At 27.8% G+C, this 18,620-nt stretch overlaps 1 protein-coding gene across 4 annotated transcripts in view; it reads left to right on the top strand.

The window, feature by feature from the left end:
- LOC109601604 (POU domain, class 6, transcription factor 2) overlaps positions 1–18,499 on the top strand; it is a 121,766-nt gene extending 103,267 nt beyond the window's left edge. The window contains exons 3-12 of one of the 4 annotated variants that reach the window (XM_020017853.2): positions 10,992–11,157; positions 11,232–11,390; positions 15,095–15,319; positions 15,376–15,537; positions 15,596–15,866; positions 15,917–16,101; positions 16,328–16,508; positions 16,738–16,794; positions 17,057–17,140; positions 17,224–18,499. In XM_020017853.2, coding sequence (XP_019873412.2) covers positions 10,992–11,157; positions 11,232–11,390; positions 15,095–15,319; positions 15,376–15,537; positions 15,596–15,866; positions 15,917–16,101; positions 16,328–16,508; positions 16,738–16,794; positions 17,057–17,140; positions 17,224–17,485 — 1,752 coding nt within the window. In that variant the 3' untranslated portion in view covers positions 17,486–18,499. Of the gene's footprint in view, positions 1–10,991; positions 11,158–11,231; positions 11,391–15,094; positions 15,320–15,375; positions 15,538–15,595; positions 15,867–15,916; positions 16,102–16,327; positions 16,509–16,737; positions 16,795–17,056; positions 17,141–17,208 lie in introns of all 4 variants that reach the window. The other 3 variants (XM_049967831.1, XM_049967834.1, XM_049967832.1) reach the window with 3 other exon arrangements.
- Positions 18,500–18,620: the final 121 nt, after the last annotated feature.

Raw genomic sequence — 18,620 nt, 5'->3', positions numbered from 1 at the left:
TCCTTTGATCTTTAAAGTGTCCTACAGACTTCAAAAGTCGTTCACATTTTATGATTATTTCTCTGTCTGGAAAATAAAAAGTATTTTGAAAGCTTGACATTAGAGAGTAGCTTGAAAACTTAATTCTTTAACATATTTTCTTAGACAACTTTCTTGGGCATATTTTTATACACATTTTTATTCCCCATAATTAGACATTAAAGCTTTAAGATTATTTCTTAGTATAATTTACTGAAAATACAGAATTCCTTTGATCTTTAAAGTGTCCTACAGACTTCAAAAGTCGTTCACATTTTATGATTATTTCTCTGTCTGGAAAATAAAAAGTATTTTGAAAGCTTGACATTAGAGAGTAGCTTGAAAACTTAATTCTTTAACATATTTTCTTAGACAACTTTCTTGGGCATATTTTTATACACATTTTTATTCCCCATAATTAGACATTAAAGCTTTAAGATTATTTCTTAGTATAATTTACTGAAAATACAGAATTCCTTTGATCTTTAAAGTGTCCTACAGACTTCAAAAGTCGTTCACATTTTATGATTATTTCTCTGTCTGGAAAATAAAAAGTATTTTGAAAGCTTGACATTAGAGAGTAGCTTGAAAACTTAATTCTTTAACATATTTTCTTAGACAACTTTCTTGGGCATATTTTTATACACATTTTTATTACCCATAATTAGACATTAAAGCTTTAAGATTATTTCTTAGTATATATACTGAAAACACAGAATTCCTCTGATCTTTAAAGTGTCCTACAGACTTCAAAGGTCGTTCACATTTTATGATTATTTCTCTGTCTGGAAAATAAAAAGTATTTTGAAAACTTGAGATTAGAAAGTAGCTTGAAAGCATAATTCTTTAACATATTTTCTTAGACAACTTTCTTGGGCATATTTTTATACACATTTTTATTCCCCATAATTAGACATTAAAGCTTTAAGATTATTTCTTAGTATAATTTACTGAAAATACAGAATTCCTTTGATCTTTAAAGTGTCCTACAGGCTTCAAAAGTCGTTCACATTTTATGATTATTTCTCTGTCTGGAAAATAAAAAGTATTTTGAAAGCTTGACATTAGAGAGTAGCTTGAAAACTTAATTCTTTAACATATTTTCTTAGACAACTTTCTTGGGCATATTTTTATACACATTTTTATTACCCATAATTAGACATTAAAGCTTTAAGATTATTTCTTAGTATATATACTGAAAATACAGAATTCCTTTGATCTTTAAAGTATCCTACAGACTTCAAAAGTCGTTCACATTTTATGATTATTTCTCTGTCTGGAAAATAAAAAGTATTTTGAAAACTTGAGATTACAAAGTAGCTTGAAAACTTAATTCTTTAACATATTTTCTTAGACAACTTTCTTGGGCATATTTTTATATACATTTTTATTACCCATAATTAGATATTAAAGCTTTAAGATTATTTCTTAGTATATATACTGAAAATACAGAATTCCTTTGATCTTTAAAGTGTCCTACAGACTTCAAAAGTCGTTCACATTTTATGATTATTTCTCTGTCTGGAAAATAAAAAGTATTTTGAAAACTTGAGATTACAAAGTAGCTTGAAAACTTAATTCTTTAACATATTTTCTTAGACAACTTTCTTGGGCATATTTTTATACACATTTTTATTACCCATAATTAGACATTAAAGCTTTAAGATTATTTCTTAGTATATATACTGAAAATACAGAATTCCTTTGATCTTTAAAGTATCCTACAGACTTCAAAAGTCGTTCACATTTTATGATTATTTCTCTGTCTGGAAAATAAAAAGTATTTTGAAAGCTTGAGATTAGAAAGTAACTTGAAAACTTAATTCTTTAACATATTTTCTTAGACAACTTTCTTGGGCATATTTTTATACACATTTTTATTCCCCATAATTAGACATTAAAGCTTTAAGATTATTTCTTAGTATAATTTACTGAAAATACAGAATTCCTTTGATCTTTAAAGTGTCCTACAGACTTCAAAAGTCGTTCACATTTTATGATTATTTCTCTGTCTGGAAAATAAAAAGTATTTTGAAAGCTTGAGATTAGAAAGTAGCTTGAAAACTTAATTCTTTAACATATTTTCTTAGACAACTTTCTTGGGCATATTTTTATACACATTTTTATTACCCATAATTAGACATTAAAGCTTTAAGATTATTTCTTAGTATATATACTGAAAATACAGAATTCCTTTGATCTTTAAAGTGTCCTACAGACTTCAAAAGTCGTTCACAGTTTATGATTATTTCTCTGTCTGGAAAATAAAAAGTATTTTGAAAGCTTGAGATTAGAAAGTAGCTTGAAAGCATAATTCTTTAACATATTTTATTAGAGTTCCAGAAATATTTCTTGGGCTAGTTTATTGGACCTCTGGTATTCCTTAGGCCCTTAAAGTTTTCTAAAACTTTTCAGAAACAAACTTTAGATTAAGTTTCTCTGAATATAGTTTCTTAAATAGATTTTTTGATCTAAACATTTCTTACTTTCTAAATTGAGTATTGTCGTTTATAATCTTGAAGTAAAAAGTTCCATATTAAATATCGGTGATGACTTTTTTCCTTCGATTATTAAAAAATTGATTTGCTCTTTTATCCATATTACATGACGTAATTGTGCTTTAGAAGAAGAGCACAAACTAAGTAAGTCATCCAAGTTCACTATCCGGTCATCATCTTATAATAGAGTCGTCCACAAAACGCACAACATAATAGATCGGATAGACAGGGGGTGAGGTTGTTGGATGGCGAGCCGGGCACACCAGAATAAGGCTTATTGATTAAACCGTCCGTCTGTCCGTCGTTCGCGGTAAATTAGAACAGAATTAGACGGTATTTGTTCCCATTGCCGCTGTATATACACATATTTCGCGATCACGTGATTCTCAATCATCCTTATCCATCCATCAGCATATGTATAATCTCTCGGCTAGTTCAACAGACGTGTAAATAATACGCCTATTCAGTGGCGTGCCGGACAGTAAAATCGTGGAATGTGCCGATCGGGGACCAATAATGGCTTTGTGCGACGCATAATTACGATAAAACTCTTTGATTAATTATTTAATCGAATGCACTCGACATGCATCAAGATCCAAGACTTTCCCTCCGTTCAATTTATTATCATACAACCCTAATTTATTGCTTTATGTTGTACACCTCGTACAAAGTCTTCTTTCTCTTCGGTACAATCGACAATGTTTATATTTTTATTTTGTTGTGAAAAAAGTTAGTTGGTACGCCTATGGTGCTCCCAGCCTCATCCAAAATATAATTCATACATAATGCAATGAATTGTAACATCCCTTATGTATGACGGTTTAGAATAATAAGTCGGACTACCGATGTTTTTGTTTCGGCAACAAAGAAATTAAACTACCAGTCCCCATATTCTTGTATCAGCCACCCCCACGATTGCAACAAATCGTCACTTTATTGTTGAACAAACACCTATTAATTAAGTTTCAGAATTGTTGACCCCGTAGCGTTGGCACCCTCGTAGCGTCGGCACAATTAAAATCGGGCACGGCAGTTATTTCGCTTTACGTCCTGTAATTTAACCCCCCCCCCCCCCAGATATTATTGGATAGTGGATGATATTATTCAAATGTGGATTTAATTTGCATTTTCTTATATGGGGCAATTATTTTTTGTCGGGGCGCATTATTCAAATTAAAATCAAATTATCTGGTAGCTAAAAGAAAACAATACCTGACCATAAAACATTCGAAACAAAAGGAACGCGTGTCCGGCTCGGGATATAAAACTATGGAAATTATAGAGAGCGCAAAGTTGAAGCCATAAGACAAAACATTTCGTAATATAATTCAAACACGGCACAGGAGCGTATTAAACTGAAAAGGGGGTAATTAAAAACGCCACTACTGAAACACACCACTAAATTGGTTAATTACAAGGTAATAAAAGTTGATAAATTCACTAAATTTATAATTTTAGGGTTATTTGGAGAAATGTATTCGAGATAAAAGTCACTCGAAAGATAAAATGTGGGTTTAACGTTTCCCAACTAATTTGACAACTTATTCAATTTTTAATTTTTAGTCCTTAATGTCTCCTCAGTAGTTAAAGATCAAAGGAATTCTGTATTTTCAGTAAACTACACTTAAATATAATCTTAAATCTTTAATGTTTGTTACACTATATCTAATTATGGGTGTTAAAAATGGGCATAAAAATGTCTAAGAAAATATGTTAAAGAATTAAGCTTTCAAGCTAATTTCTAATTTCAAGCTTTCAAAATACTTTTCATTTTTCTGACAGAGAAATAATCATAAAATATGATCGACTTTTGCAGACTGTAGGACACTTTAAGGATCAAAGGAATTCTGTATTTTCACTAAACTACACTAAGCAATAATCTTAAAGCATTAATGTCTAATTATGGGTACTAAAAATAAGACCAAGAAATCTGTCTAATAAAATATGTTAAAGAACTAAGCTTTCAAGCCACATTCTAATCTCAAGCTTTCAAAATACTTTTTATTTTCCAGACAGAGAAATAATCATAAAAGATGAACGACTTCTGAAGTCTGTAGAACACATTAAATATCAAAGGAATTTTGTATTTTCAGTAAACTACTCTAAGAAATAATCTTAAAGCTTTAATGACTAATTATGAGTAATAAAATTGAGTATAAAAATGTGACAAAAAAATCTGTCTAAGAAAATATGTTAAAGAATTAAGTTTTCAAGCTACTTTCTAATCTCAAGCTTTCAAAATACTTTTTATTTTCCAGACAGAGAAGTAATCATTATATATGAACGACTTTTGAAGTTTGTAGGACACTTTAAAGATCAAAGAAATTCTGTATTTTCAATAAACTACACTAAGAATTGTTGAATTATGGGTAATAAAACTGAGTATAAAAATATAATCAAGAAATTTGTCTAAAGAAATATGTTAGAGAATTAAGCTTTCAAAATACTTTTTATTTTCCAGACAGAGAAATAATCATTAAATATGAACGACTTCTGAAGTCTGTAGAACACTTTAAATATCAAAGGAATTCTATATTTTCAGTAAACTACACTAAGAAATAATCTTAAAGCTTTAATGTCTAATTATGGATAATAAAAATGGGTATAAAAATATGACCAAGAAAGCTGTTTAAGAAAATACGTTAAAGAATTAAGCTTTCAAACCACTTTCTAATCTCAAGCTTTCAAACTACTTTTGAGATATAAAGAAATAATCATAAAATATCAACGATTTTTGAAGTCTGTAGAACACTTAAAGGACTAAAGGAATTCTGTATCTTCAGTAAGCTACATTAAGAAACAATCCTGAAGCTTAATGTTTTACAATATATCTAATTCTGGGTAAAAGATGTGTATAAAAAATATAATCAAGTGTGTAAGAAAATATGAATATTAAGCTTTTAATCGGCTTTAAGTATGTCCAAAGTTTTCTAACTACTTTCTATTTTAGAGGAAGAGTAATGAAGTAGAAAAGTACCAAACGAGTTATGAATAGCTTAAGAAGATTCAATTTTGACACATATTTATTATTTCTGAATGACAAAAATAAATATGAAGGAATCTAAGTAAATATATTATTTTTAGAAGACAATAAGGATAATAAAAATGGTGACAAATACTTAAAATGACTTTTTTGCGTTGCCACCATAAGACCATGATTATACATTTGAGATTTTTGACTTTTGATTATATATTTTCAGTAAACTACTCTAAGAAATATATCTATATATATCTCTTTCTGAATAATAGAAATAAAGTACAAAAATGTGACCAAGAAAATATATTTAATAATTAAGCTTTCATGTTGCTTTATAATCTCAAACTTTCAAAATACGTTTTATTTCCCAGATAGAACTCCGGATAGTTTAATGACTAAAGAAGTTCTATATTTTCAGTAAACTACATATTAATATTTTACACTATAGATACATTATCAAAGATAGAAAGTAATTTAAGAACTTCCTTCAGTCTTCTAAACATGTGTCTTCTGAACTTCTTAGTTACACCAATTATTTTGTTTTTAACATATTTCAGTTGCCTTAATAATGTTAAGCTTTGATCTTAGCTGAGAAATATTTCTTAAGTATTTCTTTTAGTCCTTAATGTCTTTTAAATACTGTAAACATCGTTCAGCTTTTATGGTCATTATTTTTGGTTAAAAATAAACTCATAGATAGTTTCCATTTTATTTGTCTATTGTTTTATTTGGAAGCTAGTGACAATCTTTTACACCTTTAACGTGACAACAAATTAAGTTAATTTATTAGTCATACTTAGTTGGTATGGCACCTAATGTGTCCCTGTTTTTATATCCATTACTGTCGATTACTTTAGAAAGTGTCTTGGAAACTTGTTGATCATACATTTTTTTGTCTTTAACTTATCTCAAGGATTTTTCTATTACCCATAGTTTTGATTAAAAAAATCTATTGATTTTTTACAGTATTTATATGATCAGAAACTTTTTCAGCACATTCAAGGGTTCCATTTAATTGAAGTGATAATTTCAGTTTGTACGAGTACGCAGTAGAAATAAATGTTACGGGGAATCGTGGTTAGATAATCCGAAATTATGTCGATTAGTGTATAGAGTGTGGGGTCGGGCGGTGGAGCGAACTGTGGGGGTGAAACATAGGAAAGTAGCGATCTGGTGGCGTCGGCAATAAGACAAAACATTTCATAATATAATTCAAACATAGACCATGGCATAGTACAGAACCGGGTTATAATATATTCGTCGGTGTATAATCTATTCTACTATAATGATAATCAAGCCGGGCTGGAAATAGTCCCCCGCATAATAAGGACCAGGAGGGGACGTGAAGGGCGCAAGGGGGTAAGGGATTGGACAGCGGCCGGCCAGGCGAGAGCTCTTTGTGTAGTTAGTGTAATTAGTGCCCCTCCGGCCCCCGCCCTTCACTCCGACTACCTTATTTAAATGCAAATGAGCTTCATTTCGCAATATTAATGTTCCCCATCCCTGGCGCAGCTCGCCACCGCTCTATTTCCACAGGCCCCTCTGCGATGGTGGGCGGGCGGCGGGACGCGGCGGGGCCGCAGGAATATCGCCTACACCCCTTTCGACCTCTCCGAAGGGTTGAAGCACATTCGGACAGCGGAATTAGCGTACATACACTGCTTGCTTTCAATCAGACAAACGGCTTTTATTGCCCTAAAACTACCACTGACACTTTCTTTCTCCCTCCCCATTCGATTTATTATTATTTTTACTATTATTATTATTATTTATACAACTTATATTAAACGCATCCTCATTATTTCATGATAATTTGATGTAACGAAATGGCTGGCTTCTTTGTTTAATTTAATTAATATTGTTAAAAAAGATGTTGGTTTGTGCAGCACAAAATACTTTAATAACTTTTTAGAATTTCTCACAAAACATAAATTATTTATTAACGTCAGCCTTGGGGAAAACAGACATTTCTTAAAATTAATTAAAACTACAATTTTAATATAATATAAAGTAATATTTTTCCTTATTTTAGTTTTAAAGTTTTAAATTGGCTGCAGTCCATTGTCCTTTCACAAACTAGTTAGATATCTGATAAATCTTCATTAGTCTTGGGTGGGTCTACAGCCTCTCTTACCTTTACATTCTTCTCGAGGTACATACACTAATTTAATGGTGACAATCAGATGGTTAGAGGAGCACTGGAACGCAAATGTTGTCTCTATCGATTTAAATTAACAAAATTCTTACGTCTACAAATTGTAGTTGGTGTGTATGTTATGTGAAATACATATTGACACAGATTATGCTGGTTATGTTGCTGAGCCAGTTGCTACATTCACATTATTTATTTTTAGCTTGAACTGGCATTAAAAATTATTGTGATATAGTGATTAAAGAAATTGTTTGCATAATGAACAAATTGACACATACTAATGTAATAAAATATGGAGGAAAATATAAATATAAAACTTATTAAAAGATTAATCTATATCTAAAGTTTTTTCATAAAATTTTCCATTTTTTAATAGTGTTATAAATATTTTGTTAATTTTCAAATATTTATTATTAATTATTAATTAATATTAAATATTGTTTATGCTTTATGCTTTAAATGTGTTAATCTGTGTTAATAAATAAATAAAATATTCTTTAATTCTATTTTCTTTATTTTGAATATTTAATTAATATATTAATTCTTTTTTCTTTTTGATGATTTAAAACAATTATAAAAATAGTAAATTAATAACAGAAAATTTAAGAAAAATGTTGTGAAAATATAAATAAAATACAATTTAAATTATAAATATTTTTTTTCTCTTTATATTATATACTTCATTAATAAAATCTATTTTTTCATTTTTGGCCAATTAAAATAATATATAAAAATTGGAAAAATAATGACAAAACATTTGAGAAAAATATTGTGAAAATATAAATAAAACACAATTTAAATTATAAATATTATTTTCTCTTTATTTTAAATACTTCATTAATAAAATATATTTTTTCCTTTTTGGTCAATAAAAAAATCTATAAAAATAGAAAAATAATGACAGAAAATTTAAGAAAAATGTTGTGAAAATACAAATAAAATACAATTTAAATTATAAATATTTTTTTCTCTTTATTTTAAATACTTCATTAATAAAATATATTTTTTCGTTTTTGGCCAATTAAAATAATATATAAAAAATGGAAAAATAATGACACAAAAATATGTGAAAAATTATTTAAAAATGTAAATAAAATGGAATATAAATTATAAATATTTTTTTTATCTTTTTTTAATAATAAAATAAATTTTTTAATCGTCAATTAAAAAATTATATAAAAATGGAAAAATAATGACAGAAAATTTGAAAAAAATGTTGTAAAAATATAAATAAAAATAGAAAAATAATGACAGAAAATTTGAGAAAAATGTTGTAAAAATATAAATAAAATACAACTTAAATTATAAATATTTTTTTTCTTTATCTTAAATACTTCATTAATAAGATATATTTTTTCCTTTTTGGTCAATTAAAATAATATATAAAAAACAGAAAAATAATGACAGAAAATTTAAAGAAAATGTTGTAAAAATACAAATAAAATACAATTTAAATTATAAATATATTTTTTTCTCTTTATTTTAAATATTTCGTTAACAAAATATATTTTTTTCTTTTTGGTCAATTAAAAAATTATATAGAAAATGGAAAAATAATGACAGAAAATTTAAGAAAAATGTAAAAATATAAATAAAGTGCAATATAAATTATAAATAATTTTTTTCTCTTTATTTTAAATACTTCATTAATAAAATATATTTTTTCATATTGATCAGTTAAAAAAATATGTAAAAAATGGAAAAATAATGACAGAAAATTTAAGAAAAATGTAAAAGTATAAATAAAATAAAATGCAATATGAATTATAAATAATTTTTTCTCTGTATTTTAAATACTTCATTAATAAAATATATATATTCCTTTTTGGCCAATTAAAAAAAATATATATAAAATTGAAAAATAATGACAGAAAATTTAAGAAAACTGTTGTAAAAATATAAATAAAATGCAATATGAATTATAAATAACTTTTTCCTCTTTATTTTAAACACTTCATTAATAAAATGTATTTTTACTTTTTGGTCAGTAAAAAAAATATGTAAAAAATGGAAAAATAATGACAGAAAATTTATAAATAAAATGCAATATAAATTATAAATAACTTCTTCTCTGTATTTTAAATACTTTATTAGTAAAATATATTTTTTCTTTTTTTGCCAATTAAAAAAATATATAAAAAATGGAGAAATAATGACAGAAAATTTAAGAAGAAATGTAAAAATGGAAATAAAATGGAATATAAATAATTTTTATATTTATTTTAAATATTTCATTAGTAAAATATATATTTTTTTTTTCAACCATTTAAAAAATATTTAAAATTGGTAAAATAATGAGAGAAAAATTAAGGAAAATATTATATAAATGTAAATAAAATGTAATATAAATTAAAGATAAAATTTTTATCTTTATTTCAAATATTGATTATTATTAAAATATTTTAAACATTTTTGTTTCTAAATCATATACTTATTTATATATTTCATTAAATTTCATTATTTATTATAATTATTATTATTATTTTAACATTTTTCTGATGGTTTACAATTTTTCTTAAATTTAAGAAAAATTGTAAAAATGGAAATAAAGTGGAATAATAATATAATAATTTTTATATTTATTTTAAATATTTCATTAATAATATATATTTTTTTCTTTTCGACCATTTAAAAAATTGGTAAAATAATGAGAGAAAAATTAAGGAAAATATTATATAAATGTAAATAAAATGTAATATAAATTACATTTATTACATTACGTTTGTTAAAAATTTAAATAATTAATAATAACATTTTTTTTAATTGTTCAATTATTTTTTTATTCTTAATAATTTAAGACTTTTATTTATCAACCGTTAAAATATCACATTTTTTAAGAGAACTTTTATATAAATTATAAAATTATTTATATATCTTATTACATATATTTTCATTGTTTATATAATTTTATTTATTAATATTAATTAATATTTCAAAATTTTTGAAGCTTTTCAACTGTTTTATGAAGTTTTATTTTTTATGTTCAATATTAATATTTTCTATTTGTCAATAATTCTTAAGAAATTTTCAATTTTTTATATAAACTAAATATTTATTTATATATGTTATTATATTATATTATTTAATATAATCATTTATATAATCCTATATGTAATTGTGCAATATTATCCGTTAAAATATAAATAATAAAATTTAGTTATATAATATATTTATTTATTTATTTATTTATTTATGATGTATAGCTGGTTACCTCAATTAATTAATCAAATTCGCAGATTCGTAAATTACAATACACCAAAAACCCATCGTGGAAATTCATAGTGACGTAAATTTCGCCGGCAACAACATTAAACCAGTTACAACCATTCCCATTATTTAATTTCAGGAGAGCGACTGCGAAAGTTCGATAGGCTCGCCAGAACCGGCACTGGCGATGGGCATAGACGGAAGCACCGACCTGTCGATGGGACCAAAGCCGACGCACACCAGGATGGAGGACACGAACATCGGCGAGTCGAAGATGTCGCCGACGGCCCATCTGAACGGTACAAGTGAGTACGCACACCTTCGTTGCCCGTTTGATCGGACCGCCTGACGTGGTCATTGTTTTCGTTTGTTGCTGTAGTGGCCGGCCTGGTGACGCTGCAGAACCTGCAGAACCTGGCGACGTTGCAGCAGAGCCTTCCGCAGGTGGCGTCGCTCGCCGCCGGACTGACCAACATGGCAGGACTGACGGGGAATCCGCCGATCAACGCACCTTTGAATTTGAGCGTCAGCGCATCAGGTAATCAAATTGTTAACGATAACTTAAACGGCATTAAAAATTATTGAAATACACCCTTTAAAGATATATGCATCCATTAGTAATGTTAGATTCACTGAAAATATCATTAATTGCAGCTGAAATTCGACACTAAATGTGAACGATTCAAACACAACTTAGTCAATTGTAAACTATTTGCTTTTTACCAAAAAACTATTTTAAAAAGTGTTAATTGCCGTTGTAATTGTAATAACAGGTTTAAATATAGTCATATAACTTCAACAAAAGTTCATATTTTTGTAGTTTAATTAAGTTTTGTAATTATTTTCACAATTTCATATTATTTTTTCAAGAGAAATTATTTAAAATTTAAAATGTTTTACAACCATTTTTTGAACAATTTTCTATTTATTATTCTTACCAATATCTTATTTTCTGAATTTTTAAACACAAATTATTATTTCATTTAACATTTTTTCTTTTTATACTTTTCAAAATTTTACATTTATATTATGTTTGTCACATATTTTTAAAATTCTGATATTTTATTATTTGTCTATTTTTCAATTTTTTAAATTAAATTATATGTTCTATTAAATTTTTTTATTATATAATTTTATTAAAATATTAATTTTTATAACATTAGAATCAATTTTATTTTTGATTTATCTTTTAACATTGTTAAGACTTTTTGAATTTGAATTGCATAAATTATATATTTATTTATATATCTTATTATTATTGTTTATATAATTTTTATCTTTATTGTGTAATATTAAATTTTCTTCAACCTAAGTATTAATTTTATTTATTACTTCCAAATTTTTGGAGCTTTCCAACATTTTTATGAGATTTTATTTTTTATGTTTTATATTAATATTTTCCATTTGTTTTTTAACACTTTTAAAAGATTTTCAATTTTTTATATAAATTTCATAATTATTTATATATCTTATACATTTTAATATTAATTATCATTATTTTTATAATTTTATTTATTAATATTTGCAAAATTTTCATTTCATTTCAAGTTCTTTTGTGTATAATATTAATATTTTATATTTGTATTTTTAAAATATTTTAAACATTTTTTTTTCTAAATCATATACTTATTTATATATTTCATTATTTATTATAATTATTATTATTATTTTAACATTTTTCTGAAGATTTACCATTTTTCTTAAACTTTATTATTTTTTTTGTATAATATTAATATTTTATATTTGTATTTAACATTTTTAAAATATTTTAAACATTTTTTTTTATACATTAAATAATTGTTTATATATTTCATTAAATTTCATTATTTATTATAATTATTATTTTAACATTTATTTTTAAAGATTTATCATTTTTCATCTTTAATATTAATTATTTTCCATTTGTCTTTAACATTTTAAGAGATTTTCAATTTTTTTATATAAATTATATATTTATTTATATAAATTTTCAGGCTTTCCAAAATTTTTTTGAGTTTTTCCATTTTTTAGTATAAATTATATCATTATTATTATAGAATTGTGTTATATTATTATTTTTTTAAATTTTATAATAAATTTTGTTTATTAATATTTTGATATTTTTGAGACTTTCCAAACATTTTTCATAAGTTTTATTATTTTTTATGTATAATATTAATATTTTATATTTGTATTTAACATTTTTAAAAAATTTTAAACATTTTTTTTTATATAAATTATGTAATTATTTATATATTTCATTAAATTTCCTTATTTATTATTATTATTTTAACATTTTTCTGAAGATTTAACATTTTTCATGTTTAATATTACTTATTTTCCATTTGTCTTTCAACATCTTTAAGAGATTTTCAATTTTTTATATAAATTATTTATTTATTTATATAAATTTTGGGACTTTCCAACATTTTTCAGAGTTTTTCCATTTTTTTTTATATAAATTATATAATTATTTATTTAATTTTATCTAGAATTGTGTTATATTATTATATTTTTGAATATTATAATAAATTTTGTGTATTAATATTTCCAAATTTTTGAGTCTTTCTAAACATTTTTCTTAAGTTTTATTATTTTTTATGTATAATATTAATATTTTATATTTGTATTTAACATTTTCAAAAAAATTTTAAACATTTTTTTTATAAATTATTTAATTATTTATATATTTCATTAAATTTCTTATGTATTATAATTATTATTATTATTTTAACATTTCTCTGAAGATTTATCATTTTTCATGTTTAATATTAATTATTTTCCATTTGTTTTTTAACATTTTTAAGAGATTTTAATTTTTTATATAAATTATAAATTTATTTATATAAGTTTTTGAACTTTCCAACATTTTTCCATTTTTTTATATAAATTATATAATTATTTATGTAATTTTTCCTGTAAATAACATTTTCTTGACTAGATCTTTCATCATAATTAATTTTATATTTATGTTATTTTCATAATTTTTTTATGTTATGAAATTTTATCTCTTTATCTTTCTTTTAACTTTTTTAATAGTTTTTCAATTTTTTTATGTAAATTATATAATTATTTATATTCTTGTTGTTTATTATTAATATTATTTATGAATAATATTAATATTTTCCTTTGTTGTTAACATTTTTGTTTGTTTTTCAATTTAATAAATAAATATTTAAATTTTCTGTATAATTTATGTTGTGCAATATGAAATTATTTTTTTCTTGTCAACTATATTTTTTTATAATATCTTTGTTATTTTTAGAATTCATTGTTTTTCCTTAAATAATAATACTACTTTACCATATACAGATCTTTATTGCTTTATATATATATTTATTTTTTACAATAAAATATTCTTACTCACACTTAATAGTAATTATGTTTTTATAATAATATTTAATATAAATTTTTGTGACACAACACGTTGAAAAACACTCAACTGAAATAAATAAACGGAATTCAATAAAGCCATTAAACATTATTATTTCTCAAGTAATATTTATGTCCAGCATCGGTTAACCAAGAATTAAAAACAGTTGGGGAATCCCTACATGAAACACACCTCAGAATTCCACCGTCGACGCATCATTTCCCAGATCCCACCAATCTATTTTTTTATTATGTAAATCACCCGCAAAACAAAAGTTTAAACACGTATTGTCTGCAATAATTATCGGTGCATGTTACGTTTACCCGGAATTATTTGCTTTTGTGTTTTCCACCATAATACGCGGAGGAGAGAAAGAAATAAGCAGCGGATTTAATGATGAGCATATTCTAAATAAATATAAATAGTAATTACCTCACGCTAATTATAATAAACAATTATTGTTCGTTATTGTCTGTTTAGTGTTGGTTAAATATTTGTTTCGTTTGTTTGTGCAATTTATGCTTGCCATGTCTTAATTGTTTATATAATTTATTTTTTGTAATAATCCTCGTTTCATCGAACAGATGAATAACCCATTTTCGCTGAAGGAACTGCTGATGAATATTAATTTAAATTAAATTTCTTACACATTTCTTTAAAGGTGGAAAATCCTATTAATTCCGGGCAAAATTCCCACATTAATAATTATTGCTGAACATTAATTAACCGGCTACTTACCAACGTAATTTAGGTAGTGGCTCATTTGCATTGGAATAATAAATAGTGAAGTAACCGCAAGTATCAATTGCTCTCCGATTACTTATTCATAATATTGTTTACTGTAATAATTTCCCACTCATAGTTCACCTTAAAACGATTTTGATTTTTAGCTGCCACACCGAGGAGTAGTCAGAGCAGCAGCGTCTCAGATATGTCCCCAGTGATCATGACACCCAACGTAAATACCCCCCAGCCGCCCCAAAGTACGCCACTGCCCACCCAGAACCCCCTGATTAACGCCCAACAGCCGGCGCCCATGCCCCAATTCATCCTTGCCTCCGGACAACTAGTCCAAGGCATCCAGGGAGCCCAACTCCTCATACCCACGTCACAAGGTATAAAAAAGGTTCATCAAAAATAAACCACAGATGTCACGTTTAATTATTCACAGGTTTGGCCACACAGACAATCTTAACAATTCCGGTGAATCATGTAAATAGCTCCGATCAAATGGTGAACCTGGCACTGAATAATGGACAAGTTATGCAGACGTCCCTTGCCAATTTACAGGCCATGGCCCAGACTAATTTAATAAACAACGCCGGCAGCACAGGTAAGAAACATCGACGTCAATTAATTAGTGTTAGTAATATTTAACGTAAAATTTTCAGTTCCGACAACAAACGGCACAATTAACCCGAACCTCCTCAACCCCGCCACCCTGTCCCACTTATTGTCCAACGGTTCCACCCAGAGCTTGCTCCAGACCTTACCCCCCAACCCCCCAATCTTGAACCCCATGCAGCAACCCTTGTTGACTCAAGCACCCACGTTGCTGACCACCACGCAGCAGCACAACTCCAGGAGCCCCATGAACCACCTGCCGCAGATCAGCAACAACACCCACTACCAGGACACCAAGATGCACCAACCCATCATCAGGTAACCCCATCGATTTGTCTCCGGAAGTTAGTCTAACGTGGGTGTTGCAGGAACAATTCGCCTCCGGCCTCGGCCTCCAGCGTCACCAGGATGCCGAGCAACGGCGAGATCAGCATCAACACCTCAATGGGCGGCAACTCTAGTCAGAACGTCAGCCAGGTGAAGAGGTCGCCGTCGTCCCTGTCGCCCAACTGCACCGACAACTCCACCGCCGACCTCCTCATAGATTCGCCCAGTGAGTACACTAATCATTTGGAGTGGACGGCAATAAAAATTTGCCCTAATTCACTTGATGGCTTGTTAATTAAATTACGCAGAAATTAATGTGGTACAATATCCTAGAATTTAATGCCGTCTTTTATGTGTTTTAATTGAGTCAATAGAGCCAAGGCGATTATGACCATTATCCTATTTAGCCCTTACATTGTAACTATTTTAAAATGGCGTTTTATTTATTTTAGATCAGCCGACTATTAACCAAACGAGTAGTAATGTAGTGGACGGGATTAACTTAGATGAAATTAAAGACTTTGCGAAAGCGTTTAAATTGAGAAGACTTTCTTTAGGATTGACGCAAACCCAAGTCGGTCAAGCCTTAAGCGTCACCGAGGGTCCTGCTTACAGCCAAAGTGCCATCTGCAGGTAAATTGTCACATCCCTTACACAATCCCTTCTAAGGGTAATTATATTGATGTTGATATAATTACTTTATCCTTGAAGCCAGGACATTTTCATACAATGTGAACGAGGCACTCATCCAATGATATCATCCTGAGACCAAGTAGCACGAATGCTCACACAAATTCGGTGCTAGTTGGTCCGGTCCTGGCCAGAAGGTCGCAAAGTAAGTAATCCTCTGGTTTGTTCTCAGTGCCCTGGCGTCTCAGATGTTCGCGGCGGCGCAACTCTCATCGCAACAGCAAGCAATGTACGTTAAACGTTTGTTTTGAAAAAAATGACCCCCCTGAACATACCCGAGTTGATCCCCCTTCAGTATTTAGTTTTGTTCGTTATTTGTATTTGCGCCAGGGCACTGGCATCATGTTCATCGAATACTTGAGCTTTCGAAACAATCTTATAGTATGCTAGTGTCCTGTGCCAGTCAGATCTAAGGTTGTTTTTTACTTTGTCCGGTCCCATAAGATTGTTGCACCCCCTCATCCAGATCGTAAGACCGTTTTGTTGTGCAGGTTCGAGAAGTTGGACATAACGCCGAAGAGCGCCCAGAAGATCAAGCCGGTGTTGGAGCGGTGGATGAAGGAGGCCGAAGAAAGGTGACTATCCCACTCTCCGATTTAGTTTCGGTCTCCGTTTTCTTTCCCGTAATAATAATCCATTGAAGTTTTGCTGTTTCCAGATACAAAAGCGGACAGAACCACCTGACGGACTTCATCGGCATCGAGCCGTCCAAGAAGAGGAAACGGAGGACGTCGTTCACTCCTCAAGCTTTGGAGCTGCTCAACGCCCACTTCGAAAGGAACACCCACCCTTCGGGCACGGAAATAACGGGGCTGGCCCACCAGTTGGGGTACGAAAGGGAGGTCATACGGATCTGGTTCTGCAACAAGAGGCAAGCTTTAAAAAACACGGTGCGGATGATGTCAAAAAGCATGGTATAAAACACTGTGATTTAGCAAAACCAAACGAGTCAAATGGGTAAAAGGCGTCAAGACTGCTGCGTTCAATGTAAATATCAAACTGGAGACTTTTGTACATAGTTTTTGTATCATAATGAATTAGCGTTAGTTTAAAAGTGAATCGTGATTGCTGTAAATATTAACAAATATTATCAAAAACATTGTCAAACTGAATAAAATATTAATATGTGCAATAAGCAACAAGATGTTTAATATTTTTGTATTATTTTATTATTTGACTATGTTTTGGTAGATATTTTCATGTATACGATTATAATAATGTATAAAACTTGCATATCCTTTGGAATGTATACGTAAAAAAAATGAATTATAGAAGCGTGGAGCGACCAAACTATGTGTAAAGTGTAAAACAATCAATTTTTCACAAATCAAGACAAGTAACTTATGATTTCATTTCGTTCAGCTTACACACAAAATCAAAAAGTACAAATTATTCAATCTATAGCCGAACAAGATTAATTTAATACATATTTATATTTTATATAGATATATTATTAGTAGGTATTAGTTTCCATGCACCGTAAATTACAATTTAATTGCCACGGATGTAATACACACAACAATATCTTGATGAATTAATTGAGCTAAATATTGTTTAAAATGGTGTATGTATGTTTTGATCTCAAGACGTTTCGCACATAAATGATTCATTATTTATTAGTCACTAACATGTTATAGGTAAAAGATGCTTTAAGTTGTATTAACCAAATCCAGTGTAATATTTTGTAAATTTTCAAGTAGGAGACTCAAATCTCTGAAAGTAACCAAAGTTCCTATTAGTATGTAAGTTTTGTGAATGGATTTGTATATAATAGGCGTTACTCATAGTTTTTAAGTATTAAATTTTGTGTGTAGAACCGTAATTGTGAAAATATTCTTAGTGATACATAAAAGAATCTGTAAGATATAGCGATTATGTGGATGACAATTGTATTTGGTCGTTTGTAGATGTATACAAAATAAAAGAAATAATTGTGGTAAGGGCTGTTTCATTTCATACCATCATTTAACATTACTATTCTCATTGTTTAATAACAAATTGGGGATTACACCGGAGTGACTCTCACGTCTCGAAGCCCTCTATGAATTATACGTT

The sequence above is a fragment of the Aethina tumida genome, chromosome 5 (assembly GCF_024364675.1).
Source record: "Aethina tumida isolate Nest 87 chromosome 5, icAetTumi1.1, whole genome shotgun sequence".
In the NCBI taxonomy this organism is placed as follows: Eukaryota; Metazoa; Arthropoda; class Insecta; order Coleoptera; family Nitidulidae; genus Aethina; species Aethina tumida.
This window is presented reverse-complemented; position numbering and strand designations above follow the sequence as displayed.